This window comes from Protomyctophum parallelum (assembly GCF_964188405.1).
Source record: "Protomyctophum parallelum genome assembly, chromosome: 22".
Taxonomy (NCBI): domain Eukaryota; kingdom Metazoa; phylum Chordata; class Actinopteri; order Myctophiformes; family Myctophidae; genus Protomyctophum; species Protomyctophum parallelum.
The window spans coordinates 14,538,029-14,561,541 of record NC_139714.1 but is presented as its reverse complement, the minus strand read 5'-3'; the positions used below and the strand labels follow the sequence as shown (position 1 = coordinate 14,561,541).

Genomic DNA, 23,513 nt, shown 5'->3' with positions numbered 1-23,513 from the left:
AAAACAATTAACACAAAAATGCAAGTAATCAACAAATACAAACACTATAATACTGTAACATAATACATATACTATACAAAGGAGAAAAAGAAAAAGGGTCTGCAGTGAATGACACCTCCTTACAATAAGGATTTATATTAGCAAAGTATGAATCAGACTTTTGCTGTCCGTCTGTTTCATCTCCAAACATGTAGAAGCATGGCTATAATTTAGCGGCTAAGTGGATGTGGGACATGGAGAGACAAGTCAACATGTTGCTAATCAGGAAGCATAGAGGTCAGGCTATGAGACAGACAGCAGGTTATAATCCGTCAGTTCACTCAAACAAAAACAGCATGTGGAGACAAGTAGATGTACGTGCACAGTGCATTTGATACACTTCTTAACCCATTCTGGCGGGAACCCCTTTTGGTGTTTTAAGCATTATGTTATACTTTAGCTGTTGAAAAATATGAATATGAATATGAATATATATTCTTTCAGCTCGACTTTTTTTAACTAAAATCTTTGCTTCTGGGGTGTCCCTGGAACAACATATTTTCAGATGGGGTTCGGCGGCCAATTACATATATTTTTGGGGGTCCTGACATGAACATATTTGAGAACGACTGACTGAGTTTTTCAGAAAAATGTCAGAATTTAGAAGACATTTGTAGAATCGTCCTCAGGTCTAAATGAAAGGAGATTCACTAACCTGGACACATGCGTTTGGTTTGCAGAAGTCTTCTGAAAGCAAAACACTCAAAGGCTCACGTTGTTCCTGAAAAACGAACGGGTTAAAATAACAGGTTAAAATCATTGTAGTTGACAGCTTCGTTTTAATTTTTTTGTTCATCGATGGGCAACAATTTCAAGAATCAAGAATCAATCTTTATTGCCACACCACATTACAAGTAACATGGGTGAAATTCTCGGTTGTGCAGGCTCATCATTGCAGTTAAAAGATAGAGAGAGAAAAACGTTGTTCCAGCTCCAATTGCGTCTGCTCATTTCTTTGTGGCATCACTTCCAATTTCACTTGTTTATCCTTATCCTATGCGAGTTCTCTCTCATCTGAATTTGAATACAATTGGAAAAATAACATTTGTTTACTTTTAGAGCTGGAGGGACATGAAGACTCTCCAGCTCTCCAGAATGCTTCCGTCATACAGTCTGGATCAACGGAAGCTCTGAAAATGATCAGAGGATAAACCGGATGCTTCCGTCATACAGTCTGGATCAACGGAAGCTCTGAAAATGATCAGAGGATAAACCGGATGCAACGCCGCTTCCTCCTCCCTGCTTCCGCTTCTTCTTTACAGTTGGGCAAATTTGTCCAAATATAAATAATCAACGCATATAGCTTGTTGCTTATGATAAATGGAAATTCTATTTTTAAATATATTTTCGTGAACGGAAATGACGAACAGACGTTCTGGGATTTCGGGAGGTGTAGTTCCAGTAGAATCCTTAGATTGTGGAATAGTTGTCTGGCTACGCAAGGCTACTGAACACTCTAAATCTATTTCAATGAGTACTATCAGAATATAGAGCTATTTAACACACATTTTGACACAAACGTATAATTGTGAGCTTACCTGTAGATTGTCTATTTTTAATATTCTTTTGAAACATTACAAAAAATACTAAACTATTTTTAGAAGGAGATCCACGGCCCAATTGATATTCATTAAAGAAGAAAAAAAAAGAACTTAAATCAAAGGAAACTTAAACTTAAAAGTACGTAATTTATTCCAATTGTTGTTATGGACATTTACGAGCTGCGTTCGCTTCCCGCGTTTGCGTGTCTTACTTGTGGTCATTTGGTTTAGCACTCACCACATGTATGGTGCGAACGTCATCAGGCTGGCACACGGAGGGGGACCCTCGGAGTCTGGTGCACACCCCCACCGAGAAGTTAGCGGTGACCTGTGACAGGAGGGTCAGGTCGCCCTGACCTTCTCGCTCCCTCACGCCCGCCTCCCATGCTGGAGAGATCGTTGTACAAACGTTAGAAGATGACACACTTCATTATTTACGCAATATTTCTGCAGTGTTGTAGATTGTGACACAGAATCTTAATAATAACCCAAAGTCACTGTTGACACTGTCACCTTGCGCATCGTCATGGTGATATGCGTTTGATTGGGTTATTATTAAGATTCTGTGTCACAAAGTCACTGTGACACTGTCACCTTGCGCATCATCATGGTGATATGCGTTTGATTGTGACACAGAATCTTAATAATAACCCAAAGTCACTGTTGACACTGTCACCATGCCCATCGTCATGGTAATATGCGTTTTTGACACTGTGATTGATGGTAGTGGTACCAACCTTGGAATCTCCCCTCAGCAAAAGGACATCTGGTCCAGTTTTGTGAACCTACTGTGAACTGAAGAACAATGAACAGAGCCTCCATTAGTATCATTGGTAACACGTGTGAAGGAAGTAAGGAAGAGGCCTAAATTCTATTAAATATGGCTGCTTTGGTAAATGGTGTGGTTGGGAAGGGGGACCGCATGTAAATCCGACGGAGCATTAGTCCGACATGCGGACACATCTCAGACTATAGCGCCTGTTCCCGTGCTTGCGGTTATGGTTAGGTTAGGGTTTGAGGTGGGTTGTCGTTTTTCGGACCTATGACTAGTCAAACTATAATGTACTGCACCCGTTGGGAAGTGCCTGAAGACTCAGGGGTGTCCTCACCAGATGTAGAATGACTCAGACCATGTCCCGTTGATCAGCTTAGAAATAGAAGTATTTATTACAAGCAAAGTGCATACACGCAAAGCAGGGTCAAGCAGCACTCTGACAGAGTATCCACCCGATCTCGTAGGAGAGCCCGCACATCCCAAAATCTAGCCTATTTATATCCTTTTTCTAAGTGTCATCTTGACATTTTGGCAAACTGACCCCTTCTTTTTCAGCTGTTCTGCTGCGCAAAGATGTTCTCTCCAATGTTCTTTCCTTTCGCCTATCGCTCCAAAATGAACATCTGGCCTGACATGGAAAATTCCAAAACCTATGCACACAGCTAAATGGATTCTGTTATACTTGTGAACAATCAGTCTGTACTTTGCATTTATATAGCGCTTTAATCCAAAGCGCTTTACATAGATAGAGAGCATAGAGCCTATTGATTCAAAGTGCAAGTGACTGCCTGTGCGACAAGTCCCATGAACATACCTTCATACACAGCTGAGGATGTGGGTCCACTGTGGTGAATGTTATCTGTAAAACAAACAATGACGCCACACCATACCTCATTAAACGTTTCCTCATTAAAGGACCACTTCAACAATGTTCAACCTACCTTCATATAATTGGTCCTCACTAATGTTCATGATAAAATGATTTCACCCACGTGCATCTGTTTAAAACAAAATCTGCCTAACGATTATGTCACTGGTGGACGGGTTTCTGAACTGCTCACAGCAGTATTTTATCATAAACATCAGTGAGGACCAATTATATGAAGATAAGTGGTAAAGTGGTACTTTGATCAGAAGTTTATCTTAATACTCAATGCAAATGGCAGTATAAACTTCCTGAGCAGTAAGCTCCTACAGAACACTGATCTCTAAGCTAGCATATGGACCACCAGTACATGTGTGGTCCATATGTGGTTCTCAAACATTTTCATGTGGAGGACCCCAAAATAGACACATATTAGCCTGCAGACCCCCGTTTGCAAAGATACGTCAGAGAGAAGATTTTTACAGCTTTACATTAGCAGTGATTTTCAAACATTTCAATTTCAAGGACCCCCGTTTGATACCATTTTGATCTCTGGGACCCAGACACCAATCTTAGGGTAAATAATATAGGACCCTTAAATCAATGCACACGCACGACCCATTCATCCATGCACATCTACTCTACACGCACCATAGGATTGCATACAGGCAACGGCTCATTGACAAGCATCAGTCCATTCCTAATTATCAATCATTTGGCTGGGGACCCCCTTGAACCTCCTCAAGGACCCCCAGAGAACCCGATGGGAGGGGCTTAACATGTACCTTTTTCCTGCCAGTGGTCTTGGTGGGGTGGGGGTGGGGCAGATCCTCACATGACTCCTCCCCTCCGCTCTGACACAACCGTACCGACGCAGACACCGGGCACGCCGGTTCCCATGACAACGTCTCCTCCACGGGGTCAAAGGTGATGCCGTACCACAGCTCCTCCAGACCTGTATAAGAATTTTAAATTTTAAATAAAAAGGAGAACCTTCAAAAACCGTGACAGGAGTCAGGAGTCATAACAAAGGTCCATGCATACTTTGGGGGTTGTTGGCGTGTTGTACGTTTCTTTATTTTACATTTTATTTTTTGTAGATCCACAAATATTATACGCTGGGATAAATGAGTAGTACAATCTTGAATTTTCACTGTGTATAATAAAGGCATCAACTCAAATGAGGCATCATTTGAATTGTTTGATTCAAAATACTAATTAATGAAAATTATAAACTTGTGTTGCTCCTTAACTTGTAATTAAATGTAATTGTGTCCAATCTGTATGATAGAGAATATATGTAGTTGTATTTCTATTTCGTCTCCATGCACTTCTTTACTGACATTTACTGTAGATGGTGTCAAAGGTCATGTCTCACCTCACCAATAGACACAGGATGTGACACGGTTTTTTGACCGGATGGTCAAGCTTCAATTTAATACCCTAACCATCTGCATTAAACCATTACATTAAAACTGGAAATGCATTTGTGTCATTTTAGATTTTAACCACTTTTAATTATTTTTGATACATTGGTGATTCAAAAATAGCAGCTATTAGCTTTGAACAATGAAAAATCAGTAATTTTCCGGGTTTTATGTTTAACTCAAGTCTTTGCTTCTGGCGGTCCCGGGAAACAAAATATTTTGAGGTGGGGGTCCACGCGGCCAAATACATATCATTTTTAGGGTCCTTGACATGAAGGAGTTTCATATCTTAATGGGTTAAAACATTACTAGAAGTCGTCAAGTCTGGTCACAATAACTCACGGTCTTTGAAGGGACACATCTGAACCCTGGGCGCATCCATCACTGCTGACCAGCCCTGCAAAGCAGTCACATTTAGATGGAGAGAGACAGTGTGGTCAAAGCAGTCACATTTTAGACAGAGACACATAGTGATAGTGGTCAAAGCAGTCACATTTTAGACAGAGACATATAGTGATAGTGGTCAAATCAGTCACATTTTAGACAGAGACATATAGTGATAGTGGTCAAATCAGTCACATTTTAGACAGAGACATAGTGATAGTGGTCAAAGCAGTCACATTTTAGACAGAGACATAGTGATAGTGGTCAAAGCAGTCACATTTTAGACAGACATAGTGATAGTGGTCAAAGCAGTCACATTTTAGACAGAGACATATAGTGATAGTGGTCAAATCAGTCACATTTTAAACAGAGACATAGTGATAGTGGTCAAAGCAGTCACATTTTAGACAGAGACATAGTGATAGTGGTCAAAGCAGTCACATTTTAGACAGAGACATATAGTGATAGTGGTCAAATCAGTCACATTTTAGACAGAGACATATAGTGATAGTGGTCAAAGCAGTCACATTTTAGACAGAGACATAGTGATAGTGGTCAAAGCAGTCACATTTTAGACAGAGACATAGTGATAGTGGTCAAAGCAGTCACATTTTAGACAGAGACATAGTGATAGTGGTCAAAGCAGTCACATTTTAGACAGAGACATAGTGATAGTGGTCAAAGCAGTCACATTTTAAACAGAGACATAGTGATAGTGGTCAAATCAGTCACATTTTAGACAGAGACATAGTGATAGTGGTCAAAGCAGTCACATTTTAGACAGAGACATATAGTGATAGTGGTCAAATCAGTCACATTTTAAACAGAGACATAGTGATAGTGGTCAAAGCAGTCACATTTTAGACAGAGACATAGTGATAGTGGTCAAAGCAGTCACATTTTAGACAGACATAGTGATAGTGGTCAAAGCAGTCACATTTTAGACAGAGACATAGTGATAGTGGTCAAAGCAGTCACATTTTAGACAGAGACATAGTGATAGTGGTCAAATCAGTCACATTTTAGACAGAGACATAGTGATAGTGGTCAAAGCAGTCACATTTTAAACACACAGTAAAGTGGTAGAGCCGGTATGTACAACTAGAGGTTCGGGTCTCTATGCAGACCTCACATCTCTACGTTGTTTTCCCTTCTGTTGTCGTGGTCCGCCAGCCGGTACAGTGCCATATCTTTTGGTCACAAATATCAACCCAAACTTCATATTATGGTAGTTATTGGTCATTGTTCTAGAGCTCCTCAGCTCCAAATATGGAGCTGACTGATTTGTTTCTGCCTGATGCTGTGACGAGTGACGACACATTGAGGTTAGACAACACACTTCATATTTGGGCGTAGCTGCATTGGAAACTCCTGCATTGGAAATATGGTTATGGTTGAGTGACATGAGTGTGATGACGTGGTCCGCCGCATGCCAATTTTAATATAGGATGAAATAATAAATACATTTTAATATTTTTTACAAATCTTAAAAAAATGAATGGTAAAAATAGCAGATCTACAAGCTTTGACAATTTATGCTATTTGTTGTACAAAAAATATATAGGACTTAAGTGGTTAACCATTCAGCCCCATCATGCATGTGAGTGTTAACTACTGAACTAAATAATGTAAATGCATCGATTTGTTTATTGTTTTTTTTTGTGGTGCAGCAGCAAATCGAATAATTACTGCAGAGTTCTACTTGGTCACCCCAACCCCCCTGATTCCCCTATAGTTTAAAATGCGTTTAGTTTTGTATAATCGTTTTGTTTCTTTTGGTGTAATAATAATCTCATCTTATCTTAATTATCTTTTGGTATGTCCATCTTTTATTGTAACGGCTTCTAACATGGCTCAGTGTTAGAACGAATACCTAGTTTTCCTCCATAGTGGAGACGTGAGGCAGGGTACACAGGTGATTACCTAGTTTTCCTCCATAGTGGAGACGTGAGGCAGGGTACACAGGTGATTACCTAGTTTTCCTCCATAGTGGAGACGTGAGGCAGGGTACACAGGTGATTACCTCCATAGTGGAGACGTGAGCCAGGGTACACAGGTGATTACCTAGTTTTCCTCCATAGTGGAGACGTGAGGCAGGGTACACAGGTGATTACCTAGTTTTCCTCCATAGTGGAGACGTGAGGCAGGGTACACAGGTGATTACCTAGTTTTCCTCCATAGTGGAGACGTGAGGCAGGGTACACAGGTGATTACCTAGTTTTCCTCCATAGTGGAGACGTGAGTGAGGCAGGGTACACAGGTGATTACCTAGTTTTCCTCCATAGTGGAGACGTGAGTGAGGCAGGGTACACAGGTGATTACCTCCATAGTGGAGACGTGAGGCAGGCCAGGGTACACAGGTGAATACCTAGTTTTCCTCCATAGTGGAGACGTGAGGCAGGCCAGGGTACACAGGTGAATACCTAGTTTTCCTCCATAGTGGAGACGTGAGGCAGGCCAGGGTACACAGGTGAATACCTAGTTTTCCTCCATAGTGGAGACGTGAGGCAGGCCAGGGTACACAGGTGAATACCTAGTTTTCCTCCATAGTGGAGACGTGAGGCAGGCCAGGGTACACAGGTGATTACCTAGTTTTCCTCCATAGTGGAGACGTGAGGCAGGCCAGGGTACACAGGTGATTACCTAGTTTTCCTCCATAGTGGAGACGTGAGGCAGGGTGATTACACAGGTGATTACCTCAATGCACAGGCATGGCACCGGTCTGGAGTACATCAGAGTGACGCGCTTCACAACTTCCTCTTTCTGTATCTGCAAGATAAACATTACCGTTGGTGTCCGTTTATGTATGTATGACTATATCGAGCTCTATGCATCTCTGTACACATGTGTGCCTACAGAGTGTGTTTGTGTGTGTGTGTGTGTGTGTGTGTGTGTGTGTGTGTGTGTGTGTGTGTGTGTGTGTGTGTGTGTGTGTGTGTGTGTGTGTGTGTGTGCACGCGTGCGTGCGTGCGTGCGTGCGTGCGTGTGTCTGTCTGTCTGTCGATGACTGATGATTGAGTGATGAGCCACGACTGACTAGACCTGGATTCTGTTGAGCTTTTTTTACGCTTGCGTTGTCGCGCCCTTCATGAGCAGACCTGGAGCAGACATTGATCCAGACGACAACGTCTGCGTGAATCGATGCCCGTCCTCAATGCTGCGTTCACACGGGCATGTACAAAGCTACAGTCTACCATTTTCATGTATTCATTTTCAATGGAAGCCAGCGACATACAGCCGACAAAGCTAAAAATGTGCTAGTTTCAAGTTCAGCGACAAAGCTACAAATATGCTGCGTAGCTTTATCTGCCAGAGTGAACGCACTAACGCAGCATAGGAAAAATAATGTAATGACTGGCAGTCTGTGGTAGGAGACTCCATTGACCTGCATTGAAGTCTCCACAGGTCATCAAATGAAGCCTTGAAATCATGGAGACTTTTGTTGATTCTGTCGCATTCCTCAGACAATATTTGATGGCGGTAGGAGACTCTTTGAGCCGCCATCTGATTCTACTGGAAAAACACCATGAATTCAAGGCTCCATGGGGTGTATAATTGATTTTTGGGGGCAAAAATGGCAGATCTGCTATTTTTGAAAAATAGAAGAACGACTGACATAGAAACATAGCTTTTTCAGAAAACTGTCAGGATGTAGAAGACATTTTTTTAATCTGATCTCAGGTCAGAATGTGTTAATAACAGTACAGTCCAGAGTAGACCAGTATGACAGAATGTGGTACCTACCAGTGCGTAGGCTCCGGTGTCCGCGCAGACGTAGTCTTGATGACAGAGACGCACGTTGTAGTCCTCGTGTTCCAACATGTCTGACACGCTGACACTCATCTGCTTCCCGTCTGGATGCAGCTGGTACTGCAGCCTCCCAGCTGAGAGACAATTAGAAACAATAAGCCACTTCAACCACAGAATCAATTTATATTTTTGTCTGAAATGTCTGAAAACAAACAACAAAAAAAAGCATTATGTCTATGAAGCCATCTATGATATCTATGAAAAGGTTTAATCTGCAACACAATTTTACACAATAAATATAGCACCGGTCTACACAGGAACAATGCAAGTCGGGAACGATGCATATTTTTGGAATTGGCGGTAACATTAGTGATTTCTCACCACCATGCTCATTTGTTTAATTTGGGAACAGAGTTAAAATAATACGTGATATTAAACACGTCTATGGGAATTCATATTACGTCAGACTTCAGTGCTCTATTGGTGTGATAAAAACACTTGGTAATAGCATGTTAAAGGAACATGCCTACACAGCAGTTTAAGTGAAGAAAACTTACTGATGCATTCTGGGACATGGCTTCGGAGATCTCCACTGTTGCAGTCTGGTGAAATAGAGATGATAATAAACAATATTATATAATCAATTATTAATATTAGGGGTCAAGCCCGAAAAGGGCGAAGACCCAATAGTTTCCCTAGCTACATTTTGCAGTTTTGGCAGTTCTGTGTTGTAGTTTTCCGCGAAATTGGGCAATATGTTAGAGAGTCGTGGGAATCGCTCAAGAACTGAAGCCCACAGTCATTCATCAAAGGACCTCTTTAGGTCTACCATCGAGTCAATTATATGATTTGCTCTTGATGATGTTAAAAAAGCGTAGCCTGGATAGTTCAGTTCAAGCTTTATTTGTCTCCCAAGGAAGACATTTGTCTTAGACAAAGGACCATTAGACAAAGGACCCAAATACATCTTTCTTGCAACATCGACCGCCTCTGGTGAGAGCAAGAGAAGAGATGAGAAGATAGTGGTTAACCACTCCCACCGCATTTCCATTCATTTGTGTGGAGTCTGGACCCTGTTTTTTTTGTTTTTTTGTTTTTAATTTATATTTTTTGTCCCACGATTTTGTAACCCATTTTTCACCCCTGTGTCAATCATCCTGTGATGTGATCCTGTGCTCTACACACCCTCCGCCAACCTAGGGAGAGCAACGGACTTAACTCATGCTTCCTTCATGCTTGAGTGTCCAAGTTGCTCCTTTACACCTGACAGGGGGGGAGTTTTCCTGGTTGGACGTAGCGCGTGGAAGGAGCACGTTATTCCAACCAGTTCCTTTCCCCTCCATGAGGCGTCCCGGCTGGCCAGGGGGAGGCAGTTTAGAGACCAGGATTACTGCATGTTTTTGTGAGGGTACCTACCCTAGGGGACACGGGGAGAACATGTGAGGGTACCTACCCTAGGGGACACGGGGAGAACATGCAAACTCCACACAGAAAGGCCCTTTCGCCAACCCCGCCTTCGGGTATGGGCACTGATGACGCGGAGGAGGAAACACACCGCCAGCACCCACAGCGCCCCGAGCGGGAATCGAACCCAATCTCCAGTCTCGAATTAATTATTAATTTGGAAGAGTATGACATCACTCCTCTATATATAACATTACTTGTACTGTATAGTCCTAATGCAGTCATTGTAGTTCATTGTATCGAGTATCAAGCAGAGAATGTGAGCGTCGCGGAGCGCAAGCGTCGCGAGGAGTGGAGCGGGTGGATTTTAAATAGAGTGGAAGCGAGAACTGTCCTCCGCTCCGAGCCGCTCAGTGCACGCGGCACATGTGTTTAGAACTGTCCTAAACGGATTTACTGTGTGCAGAGCACATTTACCAAAAGTATGAAAGTGCTGAAAACTTGGAACATTCATCAACGGAGTGTTGGGCAGGAGGAGTAAGACCGCAGGACGAAGGGTCTACGTCCTCCCGGTGGGGGCTCCTCATTGTCGGGGTGAGTCAGTAGGATACAACGACAGTGACGACACAGAAAATGTATGTGGCGAGGAAATACCAGGCATAACGACTAAATTGGGGAGGGAAGAGGGGCAGTGGTGTAAAGTAACTAAGAACATTTATTCAAGTAAGCCTACTGTACTTAATACAAAGCCCAAAAATATGTTAAAGGAGTCTTTGGCGCAATGGTCAATGAGTTAAATGAAGGAAATAAATATGTTTGCTTTCCCCGCGGGAGACCCGGGTTTGATTTAACATATGCATGCATACTGTGTGTGTGTGTGTGTGTGTGTGTGTGTGTGTGTGTGTGTGTGTGTGTGTGTGTGTGTGTGTGTGTGTGTGTGTGAGAGTGAGAGTGAGAGTGAGAGTGAGAGAGAGAGAGAGAGAGAGAGTGCTGAGTCTGACCTGGCACAGTGTAGGACAGGTGCTGGTCCAGCTGTGTGTGTGTGTGTGTGTGTGTGTGTGTGTGTGTGTGTGTGTGTGTGTGTGTGTGTGTGTGTGTGTGTGTGTGTGTGTGTGTGTGTGTGTGTGTGTGTGTGTGTGTGTGTGTGTGTGTGTGTGTGTGTGTGTGTGTGTGTGTGTGCGTGTCTGACCTGGCACAGTGTAGGTGCTGGTCCAGCTGACTGTACAGTAGTTTGGTATCGTCTTCAGGGTGACCCATACCTGTTGACCTGGCCTGACCTCAAAGCAGTCGGCCTCCAGTTCAACCTTTTGGACCAATGAAAACATGTCACATGACTGCCCCATACTGTACATCCCTTGAGCATGTTCTGTTGTAATAAGGCAGCCTTTACATCGCTCCAATGAGTCAATAAGCTTAACACTGTCAGTGTTTGGCAGTGTCTGCTATAGTCTCATTCTCCTGGCTGCTATCCTCTCGCTCACCCATGGTCTCCCATCACACAGATTCTTGTTTTTAACACGTGTTAAGCACTGCATGGTGTTGCACCCGTCTAGAGACTTCTGCAGGATTGCTTCACTTCTGTGCCAAGGGACAAGTCACGGGCATTTGCGTTTGTTAAGATGTGTTTATCTTATCTTAAAGAAATTTACTGTTCCTCATTGCTTTATTGAATTCATCAGAACTTGTGTAACAGTTCCTGTGAACTTGAACAATGCTAATCATGGCTCACCCAACACAGCTAGAAGTAGTAGAGTGAAGTAGTGTGTTTTTGTACACCGTTTTTAAGGCTCTGTTAACACTCGTATTGTATCAAAATACACTTATAGTACCAAGTAAAAGTCCTAACAATATTACAAATGTAGAAACTCTATTAGTTTTTAGTACAAGAAAATAGCAGACCTACAAGCTTAAAGCACATTGCATTGCGAAGTGTTGTGAGCTTGTAGATCAGCTACACTGTATACACACACTCGTAAATGGGTCCCTCGGACCCAGAGGCTAAAGTACAGGTACAGTAAGTAACATAATTAATAGTTTGTGTTTCAAATGTTTCTCAGCATACAACATACCTGCTGTCCAGCTCGTCTCTGTCTGGACGCTCTGGAGAAGCCCAGGGCTTGACAACGTCCCATAGTTCCAGCACTCTCCACGCAGATGGACACTCCGTGGACAGGCTCTGGAAACATAGGCAAGAGCAAAGCCATTCAGGGGTCTTCAACGTTTTCTAGGTCACGGACCCCTTAGCTGAGAGACAGATGAAGCAGGGACCCTATATCGTTGTTTTGTAAATTAACTAACCCCCTACTTGATCATATACTAACCACAGCATCACGCGGAAGCATCACAAGTAGCAGATGCACAATCTCAAGATTGTGAAGCGCCAAGTTTTGTGCTTGTAGAACTGCTACTTTTTATGTTTTTGAATTTGAATCCTGAAAAGTTTTGGACATAATGAGGTTTCCACCCGGCAGAGACAATTCAACTGTACCCTGTGTGTACATGACTTGAATTTTACTTTTCTGATGATACCACTCTCATACACTCTCGAATCTGTCGAACAGCACCTGATAACCGCATCGCATGTAGTCTCACCATGGCTGGAAACGTTATTGCACCAATCCATTCATCGTGATAGATGTTGGGTACTCAAAATGACACTATTCATTCTCCGAAAAAAGAGATTAGACTTTTTCATAGATTTCATAGATAGCTTAGACTTGTGCGACAGGCTGACAGCATTGTTTTTTTGTTTGTTGACATTTAACTACTTAACCACGGTATTAAACCTTGACAGACTTTGGTACATCTTGTGTCGACTGTCACTGTATGTGTGCATACCTACGTGCTTTGCATAAACTATCTCTTTCAAGGAAGTGTGCATCACAATGATTTGTAAAGGAAGTAGACATGTATGAAATTACTTCTGGATGAATGATACAAGCACAATAAAACCACAGGGGTTCCCCCTTCACTCCCCCACTTTTCAGAGGAAGACGTGTGAGCATGCACGTATCCATGCACGTATCCATGAGTGTGTGTGTGTGTGTGTGTGTGTGTGCGTGCGTGCGTGTGCATGTGCATGCGCGTGTGTGTGTGTGTGTGTGTGTGTGTGTGTTTGTGTGCAGAACTATATATGCAGCTCTGGGTTTGCTGCAGCAACAGTGTGAGGTTTCATGAACAAACATGGCTGATCTGTTCAAACCACATGCATTTGTGCTGTATTGATGCCAATGTCTGCATGTGGCAACTAATGTGCATGTTAAAGGCCAGTCCACACACCAATGCAACTCCTTGCAATATGCAACTGCTTGCAGCCAAAAACTTGTGTGGAGTCTGTGGACTGGCCTTTAAAATTACAAAACCACCAAAATAGCCGATCAACGATCTCACAATGCACTAATGCAGCGCATCACAAAGCGTTGTTATAAAGAGGGCATTCTCAATGTCAAAGAAATATTCTTTTTATGCACCGATTGTTAACAACCCCAATTTTATCCCCTCTTGTAATGACCCTGGGTTCAAGGAATGGCATACAGTAGGAATTCAGGTGATAAATTATCTATACCAGCATGGTACCTTGAAGTCTTTTGGACAACTACAGGAACAATCCCACAGGGCTATCCCGGATACATTTTTTTAGTTATCTAAATTATATACCCCAGTATAAAGAAGGACATGGACAAGAGCAGATTGAGAGACTTGTTCACCAGGTCTGCCGGCTGAAGAAAAAAAGAAACAAGTTATATATATCAAAAATTCATTTCCATAAAGAACGTTAATACCAACATCAGCAGGCAGTCGTGGGAACGAGACTTTACAATTAATGAAATTACAATTAATGACCATCAATGGAAAAGAAATATATAAAATAGTAAAAAGATATGTTGCAACTACAAGCCTCAAGAAATCCAATTCAAGATTATACATAAACTACAAACGACTCCATATCAAAGGAGCAAATATGATAAAGACTGCTCTGGTACATGTCTGAAATGTAAAGAAAACGTGGGCACATATGTGCACCTAATGTGGCGCTGTCCAGTAATCCAACATTTTTGGGAGGAAGTGAAGAACGAAATTTCTACTATAACAGGGCTAAGGATCGAACTAGATCCCCTACAATGTATCTTGGGCTTACACCCAACGACACCTGAATTTAATAGATTTAAAGGACCTATAACATAAAATTCTACTTTTTCAATTTCTTTTGTGTTTTTGGAGCTCCCATGTGTGTTTTCTATCCCCACAAATAATCAATTTTGAACAATCAGGCCTTCATGTCATATGGGTGTTTTAATGGAAATTGCTCTCAGAAACAGCTCGACTGATTTTGGCCTCATCGTGATGTCATCAATGTCACCCTACTTTGTATAATTCCTCCATTTCTTCAGTCTTCAGTTGCAAATTTGCATTTCCACTTTGTTTACAATGTCCACCATTATTGATTTTCCAAGCTGGCATGGAATGGAAACAAGCCTGGTTTTATCTAGCATTAGTATTATAATGACTCAAATATTAAATAATCTGCATATCAGCACCCTCTCCACCTCAGGACAGTGTGGTACTGCAGCTAAAACTGCTTTCAAAGTCCAGAAAGAATTGACAAGGCCTGGTTATATCAGAGTGGTGATTGCGGCTCAAACCATTAGAAATAACTTTGAGGGACATAGACAATATGATTATTAAATATTAAAAGCAGTTTTAAAATGCATGTTATTTGCGCTTTAAGAGAATCCTGAATATACTATGGTACTGTGCTAGGTTGTCAATACTACAATGTTGTTCCATCTGTAGGCTCCATAATGTTCTACAACTGCTCCCACTAGAACGGCTCACACATGTTCTCCAAGGAGACATGGATGGATTCTACTTGGTTTGGGGCCCAGTTGTGGAATACATGGGAGTAGAATACGCAGAAATATTATCAAGAGGTTTGGCAAATTAAGGAAATATTCATGTTAAGAACAAAGGCTTTATGATTTCTAAAACTACATGAATAATTATATAAGTAGTAAGAAGAAGATGATGTATGGACGTATGTATGTATAATGTATGTAGGTATGTCGGTTAGTCTGTATGTATATTATGTGAGTCATGTATCAGTTTGTACAGAATGAAAAATAAAATGACTGAAAGAAACAAAGCGTTGTGAGCTTGTAGATCTGCTACTGCCAGAGTGTAACACCAAATTCTGGGCCCTGGGTCCTAGTAACTCCCTCCCCATCCTTGTGCCTGACTGGATCTCTTCTCCACTAGTCCCTCCTAACATTTTTGTCAAAACATTTTTTGTTGACTTTTGTTGAATTTAGTCTCAGTTTTTGTCATCATCACATAGGCTTTATTTGGTTTTATTTTGTTTTCATCAGTGAAAAATCAATAAATAATTACACTGCTAGATACTACAGTGCCGGTGAGATGCAGCAGAACACTGACTGAGGTGCAGCGAGCATGTGTGTCTGTCCTCACACCATACGTACAGTACGTAAGTAACAACAGAGGTTAGGTTATGCGTAGTTTACTTTACATCATGCATACCAGTGAGGTGTAACAGAATGGTTATGTGTAGTTTACATCATGCGTAGTTTACATCATGCGTACTAGTGAGGTGTAACAGAATGGTTGTGTTTACATCATGCGTACCAGTGAGGTGTAACAGAATGGTTGTGTTTACATCATGCGTACCAGTGAGGTGTAACAGAATGGTTGTGTTTACATTATGCGTACCAGTGAGGTGTAACAGAATGGTTGTGTTTACATCATGCGTACCAGTGAGGTGTAATATAATGGTTGTGTTTACATCATGCGTACCAGTGAGGTGTAACAGAATGGTTGTGTTTACATCATGCGTACCAGTGAGGTGTAACAGAATGGTTGTGTTTACATCATGCGTACCAGTGAGGTGTAACAGAATGGTTGTGTTTACATCATGCGTACTAGTGAGGTGTAATAGAATGGTTATGTGTTTACATCATGCGTACCAGTGAGGTGTAATAGAATGGTTGTGTTTACATCATGCGTACCAGTGAGGTGTAACAGAATGGTTGTGTTTACATCATGCGTACCAGTGAGGTGTAACAGAATGGTTGTGTTTACATCATGCGTACCAGTGAGGTGTAACAGAATGGTTGTGTTTACATCATGCGTACCAGTGAGGTGTAACAGAATGGTTGTGTTTACATTATGCGTACCAGTGAGGTGTAACAGAATGGTTGTGTTTACATCATGCGTACCAGTGAGGTGTAACAGAATGGTTGTGTTTACATCATGCGTACCAGTGAGGTGTAACAGAATGGTTGTGTTTACATTATGCGTACCAGTGAGGTGTAACAGAATGGTTGTGTTTACATCATGCTTACCAGTGAGGTGTAACAGAATGGTTGTGTTTACATCATGCGTACCAGTGAGGTGTAACAGAATGGTTGTGTTTACATTATGCGTACCAGTGAGGTGTAACAGAATGGTTGTGTTTACATTATGCGTACCAGTGAGGTGTAACAGAATGGTTGTGTTTACATCATGCGTACCAGTGAGGTGTAACAGAATGGTTGTGTTTACATCATGCGTACCAGTGAGGTGTAACAGAATGGTTGTGTTTACATTATGCGTACCAGTGAGGTGCAGCAGAACGTTGACTCGGAGGTGTAGCGAACACGCGTGTCTGTCCTCACACAACATGGCGGTGGACAGACGGACGCTGTGGAACACAGCGGAGGAGTTCAAGGCTTCAGGGGAGGAGCTCTGGCACGGAGGAGGGGACAGGACTAAACACACAAACATACAGGTTAAGTTTCTACTGTCATTCAAATATTTGTCTTGCGTTGCCAGACTGTTCGCGAGACTCAAATATATTTACAGCATAATCTGAGAAAATAATGACTTCAGGAGAGACTACCCAAATAAAATATACTGGAAAACTGGACCAGTGTTCATTGTGTTGACTAAGACTAAGGGCTGTTTGCACCAAGAAGGATTAAGCCTTAATCTGGTTTAAATCAAGGTTTATCTATTAATCCAGTTGCACCAAACTTTAAACCTAGTTTTCACTAATCCGGTTTAGTTTTTAGTTTTTCGTATTTTTTTCACAGTAAACCTGGATTAATGTTCATCCTGTTGCACCACTACTTTAAACTTTGAATAAAATATCAATAAGGGATTAATTCTAAACCAGCAGGAGAGGTGGTTTAAATGTAAACATGACAGCATATAGGTTCAAGGTCTATATTAATGTCTCAGAAGGGCAATTAGGTTTACAGCAAGAGTAGTGGTTTAAAACATACAAACAATACAGAACAACAACAGACATGAGACACCATAAACAGAGGTCTGGGCGCATCTAGTGCAGGTATAGAATCAAAGATTAAAAATAAGAAAGGCTACCTTTCAGAAAAAGTGCTCGGATATAAAGTGCCGGCATAAAGTGCTTGTTTCAACATAATCCTAACCACATTACATGTTACTGGCAGCGTTGACTGCACGAATCGAGGCAGGGACAAAGGAGTGCTTATATCTGTTGTTTTTGACAACGGGGGCACCCAGACGACGGCCCATTATCTTTAATGGCGAGGTTACCATACCAACAGATGATATAGAAGGAGATAACAGAGTGTACATAGGCACTGTAAAACAGTTTCATCAGGTCTCTGTCGACATTAAATCTGGCTAATTTCCTTAGGCAGAAAAGGCGTTGCTGGCCCTTCCTACACAGCATGTCAGTGTTTACATCGTGCCCAGGTATTTATAACTGGGTAGGATTTCCACTGGCTGGCCAGATATCAGTGTTCTGGGTGGGATGGGGACCACGTCTGAAGTCAATACAGAGCTCTTTTGTTTTTGAGATGTTTAATTCAAGGAACGCATCATTGCAGCAGGACAAGAAGTCCTCTGTGACCTGACCATGCCCAACCTCGTCATTGTCGAGAAGGCTGACAATGACTGAGTCGTCCGCGTATTTTATAATAAAGCGGTTGTCGTAATTACTGTGACAGTCGTGTACAAAATAAACACATTGAGATCTGTTGGTTAAAAAGTCAAGGATCCAGCCCACCAGACATGAGGTCCACACTGAAGGTGTTCATTAATTTCTCAACCAGAACATGGGGCTGGATTGTATTGAACGCAGAGGAGAAATCAATAAAAAGCAACCATTTTCAACAACAGTTATGGGTGAGCTGTGGGTGCAGCAGTTTGAAGAAATCTTTCTCCTGGTATAATCATAGTACCTGATGATCATGTTTTGTTTTTTGTTTTTTTTTTGGGGGGGGGGGGGGTGTAATAAGTTATTTTTTTAAATATATATTTTAGTCATTAGCCTACCCATTCATAACCAAAAACATGTCATCAAAATGTGGTCTCACTTCCTTCCTGGACTACAAAGTCACACCTCCATGGAGCTGAGGGAAGAACTAAAGCATTATGGGCAGTGTAAGAATTCAGCAATCCAGTCAAACCCTAATCAAACACAAAGACTTCCTTATTTTTCACATTGTACTACTGTTATCTACTACAAATACTATTAACATTGAGTGACTGCAGTTTCTTCCAGCAGTGAAATTACCCTTTAGCTGTTTAAACCGAAGATTAGCCTCATAAAAGTAATATGAGCTCCAAACATACTGTAAGTATCCTCGATTTAGATCAATGAAAACATAGAAAACAATAGTAAAAAGAAAAAAGGAACCATGCAAGAGGAATATGACATGGAAGGTCATGGAAGGTAAACATCATAAAAATGTGCTGTCGGGTACATTTTGCCATGTTACTTTTCTTCCGTACTGTAGCCTATTAATGATTAAAAGGACAATATGATCGCTACAACAGACCTCAGTGTCTTTGTTCTCATTACATCACCATTTTCACCATCTCTCAATATGTCCGTGGTTCTCAATCTGTGGGTCAGGAGGGTCCACACAGATGACAGTAAAGTGACAATTTAAGGACTTTTAAACACCAAAAGGGGTTCCCGTCCAGAATGGGTTAAGACAGTTTTAAATTTAATACAAAAACATAAAAAGAAAAAGACCATTACTGCATCAAAAGTAATCAACTATAAAACTGGTCAAACAATGGTCAAAATAATTGTCAAATAATAAAAGAAAGAGGCAAGCATTGTGAAAATAGTCGCTCTACATGAGCACAACGGCACACGACTTGAGCTTGTAGATCGGCTATTTTCACAATATTTATCTGTGGAGTCAAACTAAATTGAATTCCTGTGTGCTGAGTGCTTGTCGGGGTGGGCATGTTATTTTTTTTGGGGGGGGGGGGGGGGGTCTGCAGTTCAAATACGGCACCCATCTCTTTTCTCCAACCCTTGATGCCGAGTGCCAAGCAGAGATGCACTGGGTCCCATTTTTACAGTCAACTGTCTTTGGTATGACCCGGCCAGGGATCGAACCCCGACCTCCCAGTTACAGGGTGGACACTAACCACAAGGCCACATATTTAATATGATTATGTTGGGGGGTATGGCCACCACTAACTTAAAAAGAATTACATCCTCTAAAACAGAGTACAGTACACAGCTACACTACAGTACAGTACGAGTAGTACAGGAGTTCAGTACAGTAACTATAACAATAACCGTATAGTTGCACCGCTCAGTTACCACAGGTGTGATTTTTCATCTATTATATACTCACAGTGTCGCTTGGTCTTGCATTGTAGACCCTGCAAGGAGGAGAGGGGGACAAAAACAAGCGTTCATCGCATGCATGTATGAATTTACATGCATGCACTGCTTTTGCAGAAGTTAAATGCCAGTTGCTTTGTGGTTTAGAGCAGGGTTCCCAAAGTTTTTTGGCTGGGGACCCCCGTAAATGCTTTGACCATGCTATTCTTGAAAAAGAAAAGAAATTCATGTGAAAGTCTGTTGGGGGGGGGGGGGGTTATAAATATTGAACAAATATTGAATTGAAAAGTATTAACAAGAAGCTTGTGACTAAATCATAACTACAATGCATCCATTGGTTCCACAGGGTCTTAATTTACAGATATGAGGTTTCCACCCAACAGTTACAAATTCAGGGATGTGCTGTGGATTTTTAACTAGTGGGGCTATGCCACGCGCACTAATTGAAATAACCACTATCTATATTTAATTAACCTACAATATGCGTAATGGGGAAACTTTAGTGTTGTCATAATTATGCATATACCTTGCATCGCCTCTGAAATTGAATTAGGTCATGAATCCCTTAGCCACTGTTATCCAACTTTTTAGACTACTTAAGTTCACACACCTACACAGTAGGATACTTAGCAGGTCGAGACAATAGACCATCATCATCAAGCTGTGACGCCAGCGAGGTGCGAAAACTGAATAGCCGTGCGGGCTTGCGTGCATGCATCTTAAAAACTACCCTGCCCTAACGACAGCTCACCCCTGGGCCTAAACAATGAGACCTGGTACCTCTTGCCTCATCTAAGGATGACGTCTACTTCCTTGACTTATGTATCATGTTCATTGTGTCACAAAGAGATGTAAACCTGGGATGGAGGACCTGCCTAGACTGGTATGGGTGAGGCTTAATACCCTCGGGACCAGAATCGGCGTTTCCACTCATCCATCTAGCTCCATCAATCTCCTAGCGCGACCTGTGAGTGTGGTGCAGACGGACAGACAGCAGAATGTCATGCTGGAATGCCCAATGTATTAGGGCTCCCAATGGGCTCCTACCTGGCTGCAGCATGTAGCTACTGTAAAGGTCTTAAAAGAAGAGCAGAGAGACCACCTCCAACCACTAAGACATACAGATTGCTTAAAAAACATTATATTCACTAAAAACAACACTCTCCCCTTGTCCACCTCCAGGGGGAGGTTTCTCCAAATTCCAATCAATGCGTGTAAAATGATATTGAAATAATTTAGGCCTATAACTGATACATTGCTCATGGTAACGATCCGATCGGGTAAAATGGAGAACTTTTTAATGCATTTCTCCCACTAGACTTGTTCCCTACTTGGAACTTGGGAGCCTAATGATATATATGATTGTCATAGCACCTGATTGTCAGCCGGTGTCCCACATGGAGATTTGTGTATGTGCCTGTGTGCCTGTGTGTGAAGCATAGACTGTAAAAAATATGGACAAAGCGTTCCCCGGGTCTAACATGAACGTAAAATGAAGCCTGTAATGATATGCTAATTCCTGATGTAAGTCGCCATCTTTTGGTACCAGCTGGCCATTGGCTGGCTCCGTTTTGTACCAGCTGGTCATTGGCTGCCCAGACAACGAGGCGGGACTTCCCCCCTTCTTCTCCGTTGATTTTTATTTTGACTCGAGTGGGAGGAGAAGACTCTTGAGTGGGAGGGGAATCCCGATCATAGACTGTAACGGTAGCCACGCCCCTCAGAACATACGCGACTTTATGGTCATTTTTTTAATTAATGGGACCATAATTTTCCAAAAAGAATATTATGACATTAGAAATTAGACTTTAAACTAGTGACTGGAAGAAGAAAGTATTCATGACCATGTTTATTAAGGTAATACAGTCTAGGTGAAGTTGGGCCAAAATACATGGGCCTCTATGGAGCTATGGGGCTTTTTGGGTCCAGTCCAGCGCCACAACAGGCCATTATATGAACTACCGATTTCAAATGAGGCTTCACGAAATATCTGGCTGACTGCCCCCCTGGTGTGAAGACTGCAAACTGAAAAGTGTACTTGGCAATCAATTGGGCCCACTGTCAGAGCCTGATTGGTTGAGCCTCAATTGGCTTTGGCAAAGGCTGGAAATTGCAGGTGAAAGGAGTTGGTCTCTTTAGGCCCACTGGCAGAGCCTGGCCCAGGTGAAAGGAGTTGGTCTCATTAGGCCCACTGGCAGAGCCTGGCCCAGGTGAAAGGAGTTGGCCTCATTAGTCCCCGTCACTGTGGGGGTGTGGATCGCGTGTGTCGAATGTGAAGTCGGTGGGTCAAACGATTCTCGAGTTACGTGCATTACAACCGTACACACGCACGCAGACAGACAGAGACGTGGCGCATTTATAGTAGGATTTCTCTTTATTTTATCCGCTCTATTTTAAATGCCTCGTGTGACTTTGAACTGTCTTTGTTGTTGAAACGAGCTACATATTTAAACACACTTAGCCGAAAAGTAGGAGCTATAGTTGTGGTGCATAAACATTTTAAGTCTTAAAAATTACGTTAGTCTTATGAAGTTAGTTACTAAGTTAGGTTTATTGTTATTTAAATCTTTAAAGTTAAGGATCCCCCATCTGAAAATGTTTTGTGCCAGAGACGCCCAGAAGAGAACATTAATGGGAGAAAACAAAAATTAACCACTTCATCCATGAAAACGGTTAACACTTCAGCCCTAAATACTTTAAACAGGTATCAAACATAGCAGATCTAGAAACTCACAATGCATGATTAAAAACCCAGTTTTTAATCAAAATAGCTAAAATTCTGATATTATGAAACATTATACATTTCCCAATAGGAAATTAATTTAATTCAGTGTGACCAGAAGCAGGGATAAAACATATTAACCTGGCATGGCCAGATTATTAACAGAGATATTTTGATTATTTGTTCTTCCTTGGTAGAAGAAGTAGTAGTGTTAACAGAAGCAGTAGGCTAGTAGAGGTGTGTAAAGTCTCAGTACAGTACCTATAATAAGTTACAAAGATTTTAGACTTCTCTTCTCTTAAGTTGAGACGGAAGGTGCGCGTGTGCGTGTGTGTGTGTGTGTGTGTGTGTGTGTGTGTGCGTGCATGTTACATTTACCTGAGAGCAGCGTGTGTCACACTGGTCCATCCTCTCCAGTATTCCGGTGCTGGGTCCACCACGGGTCACCACCGTCGTAACCAGAATGACCCACACCAGAGGCAGGCCTACCGCGGCAGAACATCTGGCCATCTTCTACTGACCACAAATACACACTCTGCCTCTCTCTTCCACCTACTGTCAGATGAGAAGATTTTCTTTTTGAGAGAGAGTGTGTGTGTGTGTGTGTGTGTGTGTGTGTGTGTGTGTGTGTGTGTGTGTGTGTGTGTGTGTGTGTGTGTGTGTGGCTGGCTGTCTTTTTCTGGTCCAGTTCTGGTAGCTGTGGTCTGGTCCAATAGCCAGTGGAATTGTCTGTCTGTCTGAGCCGTGCACACAGGAGCCAACATGATGACTGAATTTAAATGGAGAGTGCAGAGCCCTCTAGGGTTTGGCTTTGGAGGGGCGGGGTTTCATAGTAGCCTACTGTACAGTACTGTACTTGCATGTGTGTGTGTGTGTGTGTGTGTGTGTGTGTGTGTGTGTGTGTGTGTGTGTGTGTGTGTGTGTGTGTATAGTATGTAAACAATGTGCTATATATATTTTTTTTTTCTCCTTCTTTTC

The 23,513-nt window shown here is 42.0% G+C and overlaps 1 protein-coding gene across 2 annotated transcripts in view; it reads right to left on the bottom strand.

Moving 5' to 3' along the window:
* The window catches only part of il17rel (interleukin 17 receptor E-like), a 28,697-nt gene extending 5,407 nt beyond the window's left edge, over window positions 1-23,290 (bottom strand). For both annotated transcript variants that reach the window (XR_014568801.1, XM_083757834.1), the window contains exons 1-14: window positions 22,914-23,290; window positions 19,824-19,851; window positions 16,794-16,946; window positions 12,255-12,361; window positions 11,375-11,489; window positions 9,339-9,383; window positions 8,776-8,915; window positions 7,729-7,800; window positions 4,990-5,044; window positions 4,006-4,175; window positions 3,170-3,214; window positions 2,318-2,375; window positions 1,819-1,967; window positions 695-760 (exon numbers count right to left, since the gene is read on the bottom strand). Coding sequence is in view for 1 of the 2 variants with exons in the window: in XM_083757834.1 (XP_083613960.1) it covers window positions 695-760; window positions 1,819-1,967; window positions 2,318-2,375; window positions 3,170-3,214; window positions 4,006-4,175; window positions 4,990-5,044; window positions 7,729-7,800; window positions 8,776-8,915; window positions 9,339-9,383; window positions 11,375-11,489; window positions 12,255-12,361; window positions 16,794-16,946; window positions 19,824-19,851; window positions 22,914-23,045 (1,335 nt within the window). In the remaining variant the exon portion in view is untranslated. The remainder of the gene's footprint in view (window positions 1-694; window positions 761-1,818; window positions 1,968-2,317; window positions 2,376-3,169; window positions 3,215-4,005; window positions 4,176-4,989; window positions 5,045-7,728; window positions 7,801-8,775; window positions 8,916-9,338; window positions 9,384-11,374; window positions 11,490-12,254; window positions 12,362-16,793; window positions 16,947-19,823; window positions 19,852-22,913) is intronic.
* Window positions 23,291-23,513: the final 223 nt, after the last annotated feature.